The sequence below is a fragment of the Lepisosteus oculatus genome, chromosome 7 (genome assembly GCF_040954835.1).
Source record: "Lepisosteus oculatus isolate fLepOcu1 chromosome 7, fLepOcu1.hap2, whole genome shotgun sequence".
Lineage (NCBI taxonomy): Eukaryota > Metazoa > Chordata > Actinopteri > Semionotiformes > Lepisosteidae > Lepisosteus > Lepisosteus oculatus.
In genome coordinates, this window is record NC_090702.1 from 44,777,026 (window position 1) to 44,794,380 (window position 17,355).

Consider the following 17,355-nt stretch of genomic DNA (forward strand, 5'->3'; position numbering starts at 1 on the left):
TCATAGTATGGCATGTCTTTTTGATATACTGTATATCCTATTTCTGATATCGGGACTGTTTGCTTCCATTTAGATCATTATTTGCAAGCAAACATACAGGGAAAAAAAGCTCCTGAAAAATACGTCTCTTAACTCCTTTTGAAGACGTTTGGTGGAAACCCCATTAGTGTTAATGTAGCATTCAGGTTCCATTTGAATTTGTAATAAGATTTAAGCACTACATGAAGTTAAGTTGCTTCACTGACTTATTTTCCACCAATCATCAATGAGACATTATTTTCATCTTTTGTTTTGAAATGTGAAAGTATCAGCTGAATTACTGTCTTTATGCAGCCTATATAGAAATAAGTAAAGAAATTGTTTGCATTAGGGGCAGCATATCCTCAGGGAATGTTTCATCCCACCTAAATATAGCATATTCTTTTCAAAATATCATTTTAATTAGTTTCAGTGATAAGGGAACAGAGCTCTGATTTAGAGTTAAAACTATGGGTCACCCATTGTAGCATGTCTTCTATACTGGTGATAGATGTTAAGAACCCAGTGATAAGTAGACTTAAAATTGAATGTAGGTGGATCATGTCTGAGCAGCTCAATAACAGACATCAGCATCTCTGTTGAGTAATAAAAAATATAAAGGCTATCATCTGAAAAGCTATTTTCTCATGCAAGTATTGCACATGACACAGTGGGTTGTGAGAAGATATATTGTTCACAGAAGGTGTTCCAAGCCAACCTAGATCTTGATTTGTCATCATTACGGGGTTACACTCAATTTCCTAATCCCACATGGAAATGGTTTAGTCTCAATAACATAACTTTAACAGCGTTTGTTGTTAATGCATTCTCACTTTTTTTCCTTGCAGCAATTTTTCTTTTAATTCCAGAAGGGAATGCAAAATTGCTCAGCCTTTTGGTTCATACTTCCTTAAAAAAGGATGTTTTGCTTTTATTGTTTGCCATAAGAAAGATGTAATGTGAATACACCATTGGAAGCAAAAAATGGAAGCTTAGTTTCACATATACTGCTGTGAGAAAACATTTGTGAGCTGTTAGGAATTATCCTGCATGAATTTCTCCTAAAATGTGATCTGATCTTCATCTAAGTCATAGTAATAAAGCAGTCTTATTTAACAAACAACATACACAACATTTTACACTGCAGTATCTTTATTGAACAAATGGTTTAAACAATCAAGGTCATTGATGGGGAAAAAGTATGTGAACCCTTATATTTAATAACTAGTGGAACCCCTATATTGCCATATTTAATAACTAGTGGAACCCCTCAACCAAACGCTTTCTTTAGCTGCTGATCAGACCTGCACAGCGGATAGGAGGTATTTTGGCCCATTCCTCTATACAAAACTGTTTCAGTTCATGTATGTTTTTTGGATGTCTTGGTTGAATGGCCTGCTTTAGATCACGCCACAGCATTTCAATAGGATTGAGGTCAGGACTCTGACTTGGCTAAGATATGTAATTTCTTCTGTTTGAGCCACTCTGTTGTTGATTTACTCCCGTGTTTTATATCAGTGGTTCTCAAACTGTGGTACGCGTACCGGCAGTGGTACGTGGATTGCCGCCAAGTGGTACGCCAAATGACCCTGGAACTGTGTCGTGTGCGCTGAAAAATCGGGACGGGGTTTCATATTTTGTATTTTAATACGTGTCGAAAACGCAGCCTACGTACTACGATACAGTGCGCGCTAATAGTTCAGTGGACACAAGAGATACTCTGTAATTCTATACCACTCTATAGGAATGCGTGCTACGGATGCAAGTGACCAGTTGTATTTAAAAAAAGCTACTGTATCTCCAGCAAATAGGGAGAAAGGAGAATGTGCATGATTTTGGAACTATGCCAACGTTCTAAACACAGGAATGCATAGAAATACGTGCTACGAATGCAGGTAATCTTGTGAGGACACGAAAGTGTGATAACAGAAAAATATTTAAGAACTGTTCTAATTTGAGAAAAATACACCGAGCGTTTCTGTGTTTCGCTCCCATGCGCAGAAAAAAAAACGGAAATGCGGAAAAATGCAAGCTTGCGTATTGCTAAAGCAGGTAAGCTACACTATTTTTGAAGAACCTTATTTACCGTTGGCAAAAGAGCTGACACGTATTATGTGTAGAGAAAAAGCTGCTAAACAGCTCGACCTGCTGCCCCCCTCCCCCTGAAAGACACAGTCATTCATAGAATTATTGAAATGAAGGATTATATCAAAAGTACACTGATAGAGCGCGTTAAGATGAGCAGATGTTTTTCACTGCAATTAGATGAGTCTGTAGTCGATTTGGCCAATTTGCTCGTTTACGTTAGATACGAGTTTGAGGGCATGTCCCATGAAGACTTTCTGTTCTGCAAACCTCTACCAACAGGAACTACAGGAGAGCACATATTTCAGCTTCTGAATGAATTTATCGAAGAAAATGGCCTCGACTGGATAAAATGCGTCGGAGTTTGTACAGACGGTGCTAGAGCAATGACAAGCCGACACAGCGGTGTAGTTGCACGAATTAGAGAGGTTGCTCCAGAAATTAATGTACGCATTACAACATCCACCGCGAGACCTTTGCCGTCAAGAAAATGCCTGACGATTTAATATCTGTTAGACTCTGTTGTGAATTGTATCAAGGCTCGAAAAATTAATTCACATCTGCTTTGCTCAACTAAACAGGCTCACCCCTCTCACTGAAATGGTGCTTTTTTATGAGTTGTTGTTAATGTTTTTTTTCTGTAAAACACTTTGAGAAGCCACCTTTAAAGGCATTATATCAAAAAAAGTGTATTATTATAATATTTATTATATGTATGTGTGAGTGTGTGTGCACGTGCGCTCATGTTGGTCATTGAGAATTTCTGGGGTTCCTATGAGATGATGACTTGTAGGTGGTACTTGGATGCTTTGGTTGGATTAGGGGTGGTACTTGGTCCAAAAAGTTTGAGAACCACTGTTTTAGATCATTGTCATGTTGCATGACCCAACTTCTTTTGAGTTTTAGATCAGAGACGGACACCCTGACATTCTGCTGTAGAATTTTCTGATACAACTTGGAATTCATTGGTCCCTCAAGGATTGCAAGCCGTCCAGGCCCTGAGGCGGCAAAGCAGCCCCACACCATTATATTCCCTCCACCATGGGATGAGGTTTTGGTGTTAGTATGCAGTGTTTTGTTTTCTCCAAACATAACGCAGTGTACATTAACCAAAAAGTTCAACTTTTGTTTAATCTGTCCATAGAACATTGTTCCAGTAGTGCTGTGGAACATCCAAGTTGTCTTTAGCAAACTTGAGATGGGCAGCAAAGTCTTTGTGGAGAGCAGTGGTTTCATCTGTGGTAACCTCCCAAGAACACCAGTCTTGTTCAGTTTTTTTCTTAGGGTAGACTCATGAACACAGACGTTATCAAGTGCAAGAGATGCCTGCAGATCCTTAGCTGTCACCCTAGGGTTCTTTGTCACCTGTGATGAGGATTGTATGGATTGCCCTTGCACTGATCTTTGTAGGACGCACACTCTTAGGGAGAGTAGCAACAGTGCTGAATTTCTTCCATTTGTAAACTATCTGCCTGACTGTGGACTGATGGAGGCCCAAGTCTTTAGAAATCCTTTTTTAACCCTTTCCAGTCTTATGAGCTTTAACAACTCTTCTTCTGAGGTCCTCTGAAATCTCTTTTGATCGGGCCATATTTCACTTCAACAGAATTCTGTTGTGAAGAGCAGGTAACCAAAATAGTGTGATTTTTTTTATATGGCAGGGCAGATCAAACCCACACCTGAATTGATTGGAACACCTGACTCATTGATTGGAGTACGTGACTCCAATTACCCTCTTTTCAAAATGTCAATATCCTAGAGGTTCACATACGTTTTCCATCAATTACCTTGATTGTTTAAACCATTTGTTCAATATCGATATGACAATGTAAAATGTTGTGTGTGTTGTTTGTTAAATGGGACTATATTTATTATTATGACTTAGATGAAGATCAGATCACATTTTAGGAGCCATTTATGCAGAAAACCAGATAAATTAAGTTCACAAACTTTTTCTCACAACTGTAATTTGCTGAGAAGTGCTTCTCTAAGTGTACTGGTTGAAGGTTTAGGGCACGTAGGTTAGATTCTCTCATTGTTTTGTGGATTATTTAAGACTGGTCCACATGATACACATGATACCTTTCTTTTTTCTGCATGGAATAACCTCTCTGGTTGAGATACCCGCTGCTTTTTTAATGACTACTGTAGTGTATATTTTCCTTAAAAAAACAGACATGGATGTTTTGAATCCCAGAGTTCTGATTTTAGCTGACCCTCGGTATGCAATACAAATCAGTTCCTTATTGTTTGAAGAAGACAGATATTACATTTATCCATCTACTACTTCAGTGTCTCGAAATGTACCTTCCACCTGCAGTTAACCTGTAGGACTGGAACTCCTTGCTTATTTGTGATGTGTTTTGATTTCAACAGTTCTTTTTTTAATTCCATGCCATGTGTTTTTCTTTGTTCTTCCTTTTTTTGCAGAGCACAGTGGTAGTGGAGAAATCTATCCAGGATTTAATGAATCTGATGCATGACTTGAGTGCTTACTCCAACCAGTTTCTCGAGATGGTGTGTGACAAGCTGAAGGAGTACAAGGAGATCTGCAACACTGCATACAGGTAATATTACTGAACTGCAGTTGCTTGGCTGTCATCAGAAATGATATCCCAAAGCATATTATACTAGTTTCATCAGGCTTTTAAGATATTTTGAATTCTAAAAAATAAAAAGAGAATTTTCTTATACTTTTGATCTCGCTGTAGATAAGCATAAGACACCATTATGTGTTCTTACTGCAAGAAATTTCTCAATTTCTCTGGGATAGTCTCGGGCTCCTCTGTGACCCTGTATTGGATAAAGTGGTTAGAAAAGGGATGGATGGATGGAACTTCGAAGTCAGTGCAAGATATTTCGAGATACTTAGATTTACTTGAGTTTTGTTATAGTTCTGTAATCCCACATAAGGTTATGGACAGTAGTAGCAGGAGACATTTACTGTCCACTAACAAAAAATGTATAAAATATCAGAAGATAGTGGTTTGTGATGGATGCTTTGGCTCATTTTAATGCCTCGCTGGCTTGATACTTTTTTTTGCCAGTCTCTGGACTGTCCATTTTCCACTTACAATGGCTGCCACATCACCTCCCATTATCTGAACTCGCGCTGTGTCTTCTTTGAACCAGCGCCACTCATTTCACCCTTTTGCTTAGCTGCGCCTTAAGATTAATTTGAGGGACTCCTTTTGTGGCAAATGTTCCATTTGGCTACACTTGTATACTAACGATCAAGCGAGAAATAAAAAAAAGCCAGTTTAACATCCTTATGCAAATATTGTCTTTTGCCAAGTCTGAGGTAAATCTTGCTCATGTTTAATTAAAGTTACTCTTCTGTATTTAACTGATCAAAAATTAGACATCAGCTTCTCCAAATATAATGTATGATGAAGATTTGCTTTTAGAATTTCTCCATGCCTTAATAAATTTGCCTTAAGGGCAAAATATGGGTGTATCTAAGTGTCATACTGGGAGCTGTGTGGTCATAATTCAGGGAAGAGCAAACTCTTGTGTAAATTGAGTGTAAAGCAATGTCTTCTGGTTATGCTGTCTAGTAGATCTTTTTTGATTAATATTAACTTTGCTTGAAATGAAATGATCATTGTAAACCTGCACCTGATTAAAGAAGATGTAGAAATCGGCATCTGAGCCAGAGTAATATGCAAAATGCCACATTGCCATTTTTTAATAAATGACTTGAATTTACGGACACTGCTCCACTTGCTCTGTTTTTCCTCACAAGCCTTAAATATCTTAATTATCTGTTATATGTTTTTATTACCGTATAGGCTCGACAAACTGATTTTTCCCCTTTTTATTACGTAATATTTTAGACAGATATTTCATGTGAAGGCCCTTTAAAATAGAACAAAAGGGTTTAGGTTTATATACATTTCACAGATTTGAAAATTGCAGTATAAAAGTATTATAAGATGGAATTTGAAAGAGTCAGTCAACTTAGAAGACCTGGGAGATCATTCCACAGCCTCGGAGAAGTAAAACTGTGTCGGAGTCTTGTTTTGAGAATTGAAAGGAAATTGTAGTGTGAAGATCACAAACAGTGTGCAGGTGTGTAGGGAGTTAACAGTTCACTCAGGTAGTCAGGAACCAAACCATACAAGCCCTTAAAGGTGAGCTGCAGTATTCTGATTTTCTTTATAGATCCACAGGGAGCAGGTGCCAGGAAGCTGAGACATGCGATATACAGTATGCTCATGCATTTTAGTTTAATTTAGTTAACATCTGAGCAGCTGCGTTCTGAACCTGCTGCAGCTTGTTAAGAATGTTTGGAAAATCCACACTGCACTGCATTACAATAATCAGTCCTGCACATGTCAAAAGCTTGCATTAGCCTTATACCATCAGATCAGGAAAGAAGTGAGTGGATACAAGGAATGTTAGGACGAAGCAAAACATTCCTAGCACTGCAAACCTGACTAATGTGAGTACTTCCTGGACTATCAACTATCAACATTTGTTGAGTTGATAAGGAGAGCCTGTAAGCATACAGTACCTTTTGTCCTGGCAGAATTAAGATGTAAATGTTTTGCGGCAGTATGCTTAGCCTTCCTATTCATTTAGATTTGTGAAAAAAATGGTATTTCTTTAGGCACACTTTGGGCATAAGAATAATCATTTCCCACCTCATACACACCCCCTGACTGATATGCTCATTCTTAGTCTTTGTTAATTAATGTTAAGGCAGTGTGAGAAAAAATATTACAGTGGGCCTTATTTTTTGCAGAGAAAGAAATTCACAATTCTCATTGCTGAAATTTACTGTAGTTTATATAGTGCTGCAGTATGGAGTAGTGGTCAGGATTCTGCACTTGCAGCTGGGAGATATTGGGTTCAGATCCCAGCTAGGATGCTGATCTTGTCCCCTTGAGCAAGTGACTTCACTTAGATTGCTTCAGTAAAAGCCCTGCTGTATACATGTGTACAGATGATAGTCGCTTGAAATAAAGGCATCAACCTAATAATCAGTGTTTAAATTTTGTACTGAAAGTACACAATTTGTTCCTTGATCATATGTTTAATACCGGTGCTCTTATTGACCCATTTTGTGTAGTCAAAGAGCACTGCAAGTACATACAGTATAAAGCTATTAGTTTTTCCTCTTGCTTCCAGTGTTGCCATTGCATTTACAAAATTGAAAATTATACTATAGTTAATTGTAACCACAGGAATTAATTGCCTTTGAAATTACCCTAAATACTTGCTTTTGAGCTAGGAATGTTAAATAATTTACCAGCTAGCGTCTTTTGTTATAGTCTTAGTAAACAATATTTTTCCCACCGAGTGTCATTAAGGATTGATTGAGGAGGCCTATAAATATTTTTGTGAATTTGTTTTGGATTTTGCTTTTGTATTTGTAAGCATTGCGCCGAAAAGTGCGAATGATTTCTTGAAAGGGGGGCAGGTATTCATTTCTTGAAAGGTTCAGCATTTGTTCCGTAGGACTGAACCACAAAAAAAAACAGAGAGGAAGAAGTCATTTGTTTACTCCAAAGCAGGTGGTGCAGATGGAGAACCTCTGCTCTTCTGTTGCCAGGGGGTTTATCATACCAGTGCACAGTCACCTGACCAGGTGTTCTCCCCATGTACAGCTTCCCAGGAGACCTTCAGCAAATAGCCTCACAGATGCCCCCTTTGTGAACAGTGCAACGAACAAACAAGGATATTTGTTGTGTGTTGGCAGACAGGAAATTAGAAAATTAATGTTGTATTTCGAGCATCAGAATCCTATTCACATGCATCTCCGTGGCCAGTTTTCAAGTTTGCAAAACCTACAGTACGTGATTACATCATCAGTGAAGTTTTAAGGAGATTTGTTTTTCATTCATAATTGTGTGTTCACTGTATGAACATCAGGCCGGGGTACAATAAAGCCTGTTGCCACAATGCCAGTTAATGTTGCCAGTTGCAGCTGGCTGACACTGAATGCTGAGTGCCAACTGCTTTGGGCAGATGAGTTTCCAAAATGGATGCTGAGATGTCTAATGATGGAAATTGAAAGAGTTAAATCACGGTTTCAATCCAAAAAAGTAAAGAATTTTGTGATGATGTTACTAGTATATGCACATATATAATTGCACTTTTATGATGAAGGGTGGTAATAAATCTAGAATCAGCAAAACTTAGCTCATCATTCTAGCTTATTCCTGGTGCAGAACATGTGTCTGTGAGTCTCGGGAGATGAAGTTTGTTCTGGCGGTGTTACAGGGAGTAGTCATGCATAGATCACACATTTTAAGCATGCATACTGTATCTAGTGACTGGCGTGAGCAGATGTGAGGCTTTTAATGACTTAAAGGGGAACTGCAGTCCTAATTTCTCAGACCTGTTATTAAATCTCAGTAACAAATTAAATTGATTGACGGTATTGCAAAATTTGACAAATTTGGAATTAAGTGTAAAATCGTGAATTTTGTGAAAGTACATTACGATTGCCATGTTGTCACAGACAGGTGAGAAATCACTGGTCTCGCCACGGACGAGAGTGAGAATTTGTGTGATTTGTGGCATGAAAGCAGCCCTTCCTGCTCACTAGCTGCTGTAAAAGAATGAGAAACATGGTCTCGGAACAATGTCAATTATTATGAGAGTATTTTAGTTGGTTGGCAGTTTGCTCTTTTTTTCCACAATACTTAGAAAAAATGTCTTAAAACATGTACAGTATGTGTCGTTTTCATGAAAATAATTACTATTAATATAGTAGCAAAATTCACTTGATCAAAAGCGTGTTTACAATGTATTAGAGCCACTGTGTATCAGTGGAAGTTTTGTTATCTCGTTCTGAATCACAAACGACGTGGCAATATGGATACTTTGAAACTTTGCCTCTTTAGTGATGTAACTTGGAGCTTGAGCACCTTATTGTGTACTTGGTAGTTTTATTGTGGTTTGAAATGTACTCTTCATTGCCGATTCATCGGCAACTCCCTTTTTTTCAAAATGGGTTTAGAAAAATGTAATAAAATGTGTAGTGTCCTAATCAGTTATCCAAAGTCCTAATCTGTTAAATTGAAGTGTTATGCCTTGTAATTCACAACCATTAGTAGACAATATCTACAATAAGCACACCAGTCAAAACATTCTAACACAGCTTCTAAAACAACAGTGGTATTCTAGTGATCGCCTTCTGTGAAAAATGAATTGTACTGCCTCTCTCCATTGCAGTGACATAAGGTTTCCTGCTTGTTGTTTTGTAAGCAGGGGTATAGTTCAGTCTGAGGAGAAGCTGACAATCAGTGCGTCGTGGGCCAAGGATGAGGACATCAGCAGGCTGCTCCAGTCCCTCCCCAACTGGGCCAGCATGGCACAGCCTAGACAGCTGAGACAGAAGAGGGAGGATGAGGAGGACTTCACAAGGTGAGTGTACTTGTGCGGTGTGGTGGCTCTGTGGCTGAGGATCTGCGCCTGTGGCTGGAAGGTTGTCGGTTCGTATTCCATGGCTGGCAGAGGAATCCTACTCCATTGGGCCCCTGAGCAAGGCCCTTAACCCCAACTTCTCCAGGGGCACGTATAAATGGCTGGCCCTGCGCTCTGACCCCAAGCTTCCCTCCCTGTCTGTGTGTCTCATGGAGAGTAAGTTGGTGTATGTGAAAAGACAAATTCCTAATACAATAGATTGTGTATGGCCAATAAAGTGATCTTATCTTACTGAGAGGAGTAAACAGAAAACCCATGGGCTGTTGCGGGAGTTAATTGAAAAGGGAGTTTTTTTGCAACAAGGGATTTCTTCATTCTCTCTCTGCTCATGATGGCAAAAGTCCAGGAGATTCCATCACTGTGCGATTTGGTAAAATAATCCAATGTGTATTAATCATTAAAGCAGAGATTGATTTCAGACTGTGCTTCCTGATTATGTTAAATGGCACTTATCTGGAGGCTTGACCACTGGCATTTTCCCTGGACTGTGAAATCATACTGCAGGTTAGCTTCCCCTTATTCCATCCTACTGCCTGGAGCCTTCAAGCTGTGAGGGCCTTCGTCCAGCAAGAGTTTTCAAAATAAAACTCCTTTCTCTGGGTCCTCTGTGACTCTCAGGCTAGATTTCAGGCAGCTTTTTATGAGACATCCCCAGTGCACCCATTTGTCTAGGTTGTGTCAGCTCAGGCAATCAAACCCTGATATCCAAAGGCCTCACAGGTGATCTCTTTCAATTAAGAAACATAAAAATTGATTGGACATTTGATAGCCTGTAAAGCATAAAACTACTGAAGGTTATGTATCACTTTAAAAACACTCCCAGATAAAAGGGAGAATACAGGATATAATAACTATTTAAGCATAAATATGAATCTGAAAAGAATCCCCCTGTGCTTGTCAAGAGGTTTCAGCACTATGATTTATTTAAAATATGTGAATGCCCATGACTTACATATCTCCTTCAGAATGACTTTTCAATTCCTCTGTACATCAGCCGGCTAAATGGAAATTCCTTTTGGCTGTACCCGTACAAACAAAGCTAAATATGATTAATTTGACGTCTTGCTGTGGGTCACATTGCACTGTTCTCGAAGAGGTTGCAGGTTAAATGAAGTGGTGTCACTACCTAAATCCTTTTATCAGTGCTTCTTTGTCATGAAGCATTTCTTGTTAAAAATAAGATTAAGGGGCTTCCAACCTATTCTGTCATTGAATCTTAAGGGAGGGGAACAGAATCAACTAATGTCAAAAAACGGTACATCGGTCAATGTGGATTTAAAAAACGGATCAATTCCTGTAAGTCGGGTTTATTGTTAAAAATGGATTCACTTCACCGGGCTAAGTTATGAAAATAAATCAATACCAAAAAAGTAATATTTAAAAAGACATCTTCCTGTATGGTTAATTTAATCTTATTAAGGAGATGTAAAATCAGCCTCTACAGTATACTGTATACCTGAGATTGCAAGCAAAATAGGGAATCGTACTCAATAGATGGAGGCATCCAAAAATCCCCAGATCTTTTTTGGTATAAAAACTTGCAGCTTCCTTACTATATCTTTGCTAATTGGGTTTCATTTGGAGACTAATGTCTGCATGTTTGCTTTCTAACACTCACTGCCTTTTCTTTCCTGTAACCTACAATATGGTGTATGACCTTCACAGGTTGATAACAGGCTATATTCTACAGACACTACCTTTGAATATAGATACAAGGCCTTATTTTTCTTGTGGGGATAATGCTCATCTAATTTACTAATTCATTACGGCATGAAACTTCCAATAGCAGCTGCTAAAAAGTAATGCAGTATCTGTAAACCTTAGCCATTAATTCAGAATGATAGTGACCATCTTTGAACTTCTGTTTCTTTGTGGGTTCTATAAATGAAACACCTCCTGACTGAAAACAAACTCAACAGTTACCTCATAATTCAGTTATCTAAACACCAAACTGTGGAACCAAAAATTTTTTTTTGACATTTTCTAATAAAAGAATAAAAAGAGTTCAATTAAAACGGATTTTATTGTGTTATTTTTTTACAATCTCCTCTTTTTTATCAATCTTCTTTGAATGAAAATTCCAATTTTTGTTTTACTCTTTACACTTTTCCACAGAAGAGAATGCTTGTTCTTTTTAAATCTGCGCTTCATTTAACAGTCTTCCATAGATCTGATTGCTGTGCACACCCAGTCTTGAACTTCAGTGCTAATTAGATTCTTCAGCAGCAGAGAGCTGATGTGTGCTGTAAGAATTATAACCATTTACGGGGGCATTTTTATAGGGCTCTAAATGAACTGTTTTCCTAATGAAGTCCATTAATGGAGAAGTTCTGGGCTAAATCTAGACAGATACTGATGGCTAAAGCTGTCCCCTTTAGATCAGAAGGAGAATTACGCTGTTATTTACTGTTATTCAGAAGCCTTAAGGGGTTAAGATGAAGACAAGATGGATCACATGACAGTATTAATGTAATATATTTTCCAATACAAAGTGCCAGGTATTTTAAGGAGAATAATTACAGACAATTCATTGGACTGCATTGCTGATGCCATTTCAAATAATATTTAGAGCAGCTTAAGAGTAATACTCACCTCTGAGTAAAATAATGTTCTTTTGAGTAAGAAGGCTTCAAGCAGGAAATTGGCTATCTAGTTATGTCTTTGTACAGTTAAGAAGGAAGATTGTTCATGATAGCACTCGTTTTGAATAAAATAGCCAGTGGTAGAAAGCTTTAGCTTTTGGCAAAACTTCTGAAAATCAATTTTAAGATCAATATATTTTAAACAGTGGAGGCCATTCAAATTCATCTCTTTGAGAGAGACATTTTAGAGTGCCAGTTTCTGTGAACTGATTCTGAGTGAGAAAGATAGAGCTGAAATGAAAAATGAAGCACTTTATTCCTGGTATTCCTAGTATTGAACAGTATTCACGTTGTGTAAGGCAAATAGATTGGTCTTTCAGTATTTCTTAAGAGTAGAAGCACTGACTGAAAATAACTGCTGAGAATCCAATATTCATGATGTACGAGTTAGAGACTCAGTTCATAAAAAGGCAATAAAAAATTGCTTTTGTTCAAAGTGAGGGAAAACAGTTAGCGCTCTGCTAAAATGAATTGTTCTGAATAGTATTATTGCCTCAAACTGAACTTTTTCATTGTGTAGCTGAAAACAGATCAGATCATGTTAGTAATACAAAGTCCTTTTGCTGCTACAGAGAGAGCTTTAATTTTGTGTGGTAACAATTGAATGTAAAGAGAGCCTGCATTGCTTAATGTCATAAACGCATACTGTATATTAACCGGTACTAAAACCAACACCAAGTAGGATGGATTGATGGGTTGTCATCTAATATTTTACACAAACAATTGGATTTATTCAGAAGCTACAGGGAAGTGCATTTTAAAAATGAGAACAAGATGCAGGTGGTAGTCTAGAGCAAGCTACCCAGCCTTGTTGTCAAAGCTGATACTCTGGGATCTTAAAGAAAAGCTTGGAGGAAATCCCCAGACTGCTTAACTTAGCTACTAGCAACCCAATAAGCTAGATGGAGCATTTGAGCTCCTCTCATTATGTTTTTACTTACGATACATATGGAAGTTGAAATCATGCATACACCAGTAAATCTTATACACTCCTACAAAAGGTAAGCTAGCAATAAACCCTTGTCTTATAGAAATTATAATCAGGAGTTCACATGAGTGGAACAGTAACAAATCTTTTTTTTTAATGAACCACAAAAGTATGTGGATTGCTCAGGTGCACACCACTTTACAATCATTAGAAGCTGCTAGAGGGACAGTAAGCATCTACCATAGTAATTCAAGTGGGTAGCTGCGTCAGAATGCGTAGACTGCAAAGGAACAAGTAATAGGTTTATTCCATGCTGAAAAAAAGAAGAAAGAAAACGCAACGTTTCGGCTGTGGAGCCTTCTTCTACCATAGTAATGCAGTCGTTATGGAAGCTGATGAGAACAATTTGCAGGAAGGCAAAGGAAGTACAGTAGGGGACCAGCGACAGTACAGTTCGTACAACTGCTGCTTCTGCAGAAAAAGTACTATACAGTACATGGTTGTGTAAGTAGCTTTTATTTTATTTTGGAACACATTTTTTTCATCCTTGTGTTTAAAAGGATGTTTCACTTGGTTTATAAACTGTTTCCAGTAAAAATCCACATTCCACTGGCATTTCATCTTCCAAGATATTGGGAAATCTTTTGTAGGAAGGTTTTCAATTCTTTCAGAGGACTGCTGTCTGTCTTAAGAGAAGCGTGAGTAGCTGACTCTCTAGAATCTCTGTAAGCAGACAGCATCAAAAAAGTGAGAGGAAGAGAGAATGGTAACTTAGCTACCTTGACTCCAAGGAAACATGTAATGATAAGAACATGAGAATGGTTACAGTCTAGCCTGTTTAGTACTGAGTTCAGTCCATAATTGATTAATTTTGGCTGGTCCGGAATTAATCTCTGAAAGGATGAGTATTTTGTGTAAGGAACTGCAGGAAACTTAATAAAGTCTCATACAGATTTTCATTGTGTTGTGGATCCATACTCTACTGAACAGGCTTCTTTTAATATACAATTCTTTGGAGAAGCTGTATACTGAATGAGTAGCTGGCACAATGGAAGGAATTGCAGTTTGACAGCTGTTTGTTTTTACAAAAGGGAAATATTAAAATAGGGTTGTCTACCACGGGCCACATCACATTAGTCACTGTTTACCGTTGAACCAACGTACAGATTAAAAATACAGGTGGTGTTGATGTGCAGCAACTCGCATTGTGAGCCGTAATATCAGCACCATTGGTTGTTAGAACCGGGTGCTTGTTATTTTTTTAGCCATATTTGTACTTTTGCAGTACAATGTACCGTGATAAGAAGGGGGGGTAGAGCTAAGCGCTGACACGAAGACCTCAGTTTAATTTATTTTTCTGCACGACTCACTGGCAGTGAAAACAAGACGAGTGGCTTGAGAGCCCGTTGTACCACTCTGCTCCCAGCAGTGCCCGGCGGTGTGGAGAAATGAAGTCTTCTTCTCAGTATGCCCAGAGCACCTGACTGGAAATGGTCACCGACTCCCCAGGGGGGACAGGCTCTCTGTGTTGACAGGCTCTCTGTCCTGCCCCGCTGCCCTGGCTCTCTCCCCTGCAGCCCTTTTCATATTCATAGTTTGCTTACAGGATAATTGGAACTAATTTTCCCAGAGGTAACGGAGAGAGTGGCATGAAATGAATGTGAAGCCTGTGTCAAGGGCATGCGGGAGGCCTCATTGAGATGCCGGTTGGTATTGATGCGGACACTTGGCCGCTTTTCAACCTTTATTTAAACATGCGGGTGCCAAAATGTCTTCATCCACAGAAATCCTGAATTTCATCACCTGGGGCCCTTTGTTGTTCTTTCCACGCTCTCACATTGCAGGAGGTGGTCTCCTTACCGATACGTGCTTTGTTTTTCTTTTCCCAGAGTTGATGAACTGCTGTAGAAACAGAGGGACCAAATGCATTTTGGTTTGGGGGATATTGGGATGTTTCTCAAGCTTCTCAAGCATTTGTCCCCTTCTTACGATTCAATACCAGCGTAAAGAACTGAAGTCATTTTGTTTGTGTCTGGAGCTTTTACAAAACTGGCACTTATCAGTTCACAACTCTTGAATGGAAATTTGTTGTTGATGTGTGTGTACTTTACCACTCCTCACAGAAGCAGAAATCAAAGACAGGCTGCTAATGTTAGCCATTTTTTGTGTTCAAGTGCCTAGGTCTTTTCAAGGCAGGTGCTATTGCTTTGTAAGTCCAAATACGGAATATAAACCTTTGTGATTTTATTGTATCCTTCCAGGGCTGCCTTTGCTAAAGAGTCAGAGGTGCTCACTGGTAACCTAGGAGACAAGCTGATCCCTCAGAATGAAATTCTACGTGATGTCAGTGATCTGAAAGCCCTGGCAAACCTCCATGAGAGTCTTGAGTGGCTAGCAGGGAGGCTTAAGGGCTTTTTCTCCAGCCTACCAACAACACAGAGTAAGTACTCTAACTTTTAAAAAAATTAGAAATTCCTATTAAATTAAAACCCTTAAGAAACACCATTTTCACAGTTGTAGAAATGTCAGTGTGAAGTGATACCTCTCATGGATATGATTTCTTCTCTGGACATGACAAATGATACTTCTCATGGATATGATTTATCTGTCTTACCTGCTGATGAGTTATCTGAATTGCTATCCACTTTTCACCAAAGAAAATCTGCCACTATTTCCTCCAAAATATTCTTACTTTCGTATCTGACTGAGATGTAGCTTCTTTTCAGCAAGACATTTTTGCCCTGCACTGTTCGCCAAGTTCTTCCAATTAGGTTAAATGGTACCCAGGCTGTAGAAAGAGAAAGGGAATAGAATTATTAAAATGTATTGGTCTACTGTTAAAGCTCACTAAAGATGTACAGTAGATCTACTGTGGCTGCTCAGTTTTCTCTTTATCCGTTTTGCTAATAGAGAAAATCATCAACACAAATCTTTGCTAGAGTTTTTAATTGGATTCCTTTCTCCTGCCACATTAGCTACTTTGTTCATGCTTTTTGTAATGTAATTTTATAACAGGAAACAAAATGAAAAACGACATGCGTAGGCCTCTGCCTTATTGGAAGGCATAATGGAAACACATTTGTTAGAAAGGCATTGTAGTGAGACAACTGTTTGGACTGTCATTTGAAAAGAGCTTCTTTGTCATCCATGCTGGAGACCTCAAAGTCTTTATCTATGGAACTTTCACAGGAAACATTCCAAAGTTTGCTTATGCTATAAATGACCTTTTATTATTATTTTTTCAAATGTCTGTACAAGACTGCTCTTAAACCAGATAAAAATTCAATAACTCTGAACTGAAAACGTGGCATAATTATCATTAATTTAACCAGTGCCATTAATGGAGTGTTTTATCACATAGGACAGCTTCAGTATTGTTCATTATTTAGTGTTTGCTAAGCTGATGGGACTTCTGCAGCCGGCCCCTTATCTTTACTTTTTCCAAATTGGATTTTATATTACAGAAGCAGTCAGGTATGAACAAGTCATTTTCTTCTTTCTTGTCTTTCAAACTAATACACATTTCTTCTAGTGTAATATTCAGAGATTAAGGGTGCTTATTCCAGTAGCTGATCTTTGTAGTGCAGCGCTGCAAAAAGTTTTTAAAACCGACCTTGAAGCAGCCGTTTTAACATGCAAAAATAAAATCCCTGAAAGGCCTCAGTATATAATGTTTTCCAGCATATTTGAGAGATAAATGTTGTGTGCATGGAGTGTAGGAGGAGATAATGGCTTTCTTTGCGGATATGCAGGAGAGTTAATGTTAAAATGTTTCTCATTCTGCTAAGATTGTTGTGTTTGCATGCACTAGTGAGGTATTTTGGGACAAAATGTTTTTCCTGATAGGCCTATATTTCACCAGTGGTTCTCGGCATGTGGTCTGTGAATACAGCGCAGATGGCATACAAAACTGGCTTTTTTGTGTACTGCTTCATTGCTTGTAACACATATGGTCTCAACTATATGTAATTTAACAGTACAACAGATACTCTAAGGTTTGAGTCTTGGTTAGAAACTCAGTGTTAATTGGTGTAGGATACCATTCAATGTTTTTCTATTATTTTCTTACTCCTATTTCTTTTCCTTCTAAAACTTTGTTTTTGCATTTACATTGTCAGCAAGACAGCAACACTTGGAACAAATATGAAACCCCCTATCTTGGAATTAGCTGTTGGAGTTTATCCATTATCTGAAATCTACTTATTCCTAGTAATTGGCACATTTTCCCTGGAGCCTATTCCAGAA

The 17,355-nt window shown here is 38.4% G+C and overlaps 1 protein-coding gene across 2 annotated transcripts in view; it reads left to right on the forward strand.

The window, feature by feature from the left end:
• The window catches only part of exoc4 (exocyst complex component 4), a 218,359-nt gene that overhangs the window by 165,608 nt on the left and 35,396 nt on the right, over positions 1-17,355 (forward strand). The window contains exons 12-14 of one of the 2 annotated variants that reach the window (XM_015352427.2): positions 4,534-4,670; positions 9,322-9,480; positions 15,372-15,550. In XM_015352427.2, the coding sequence (XP_015207913.1) occupies positions 4,534-4,670; positions 9,322-9,480; positions 15,372-15,550 (475 nt within the window). The remainder of the gene's footprint in view (positions 1-4,533; positions 4,671-9,321; positions 9,481-15,371; positions 15,551-17,355) is intronic. The other variant, XM_006633281.3, reaches the window with a different exon arrangement.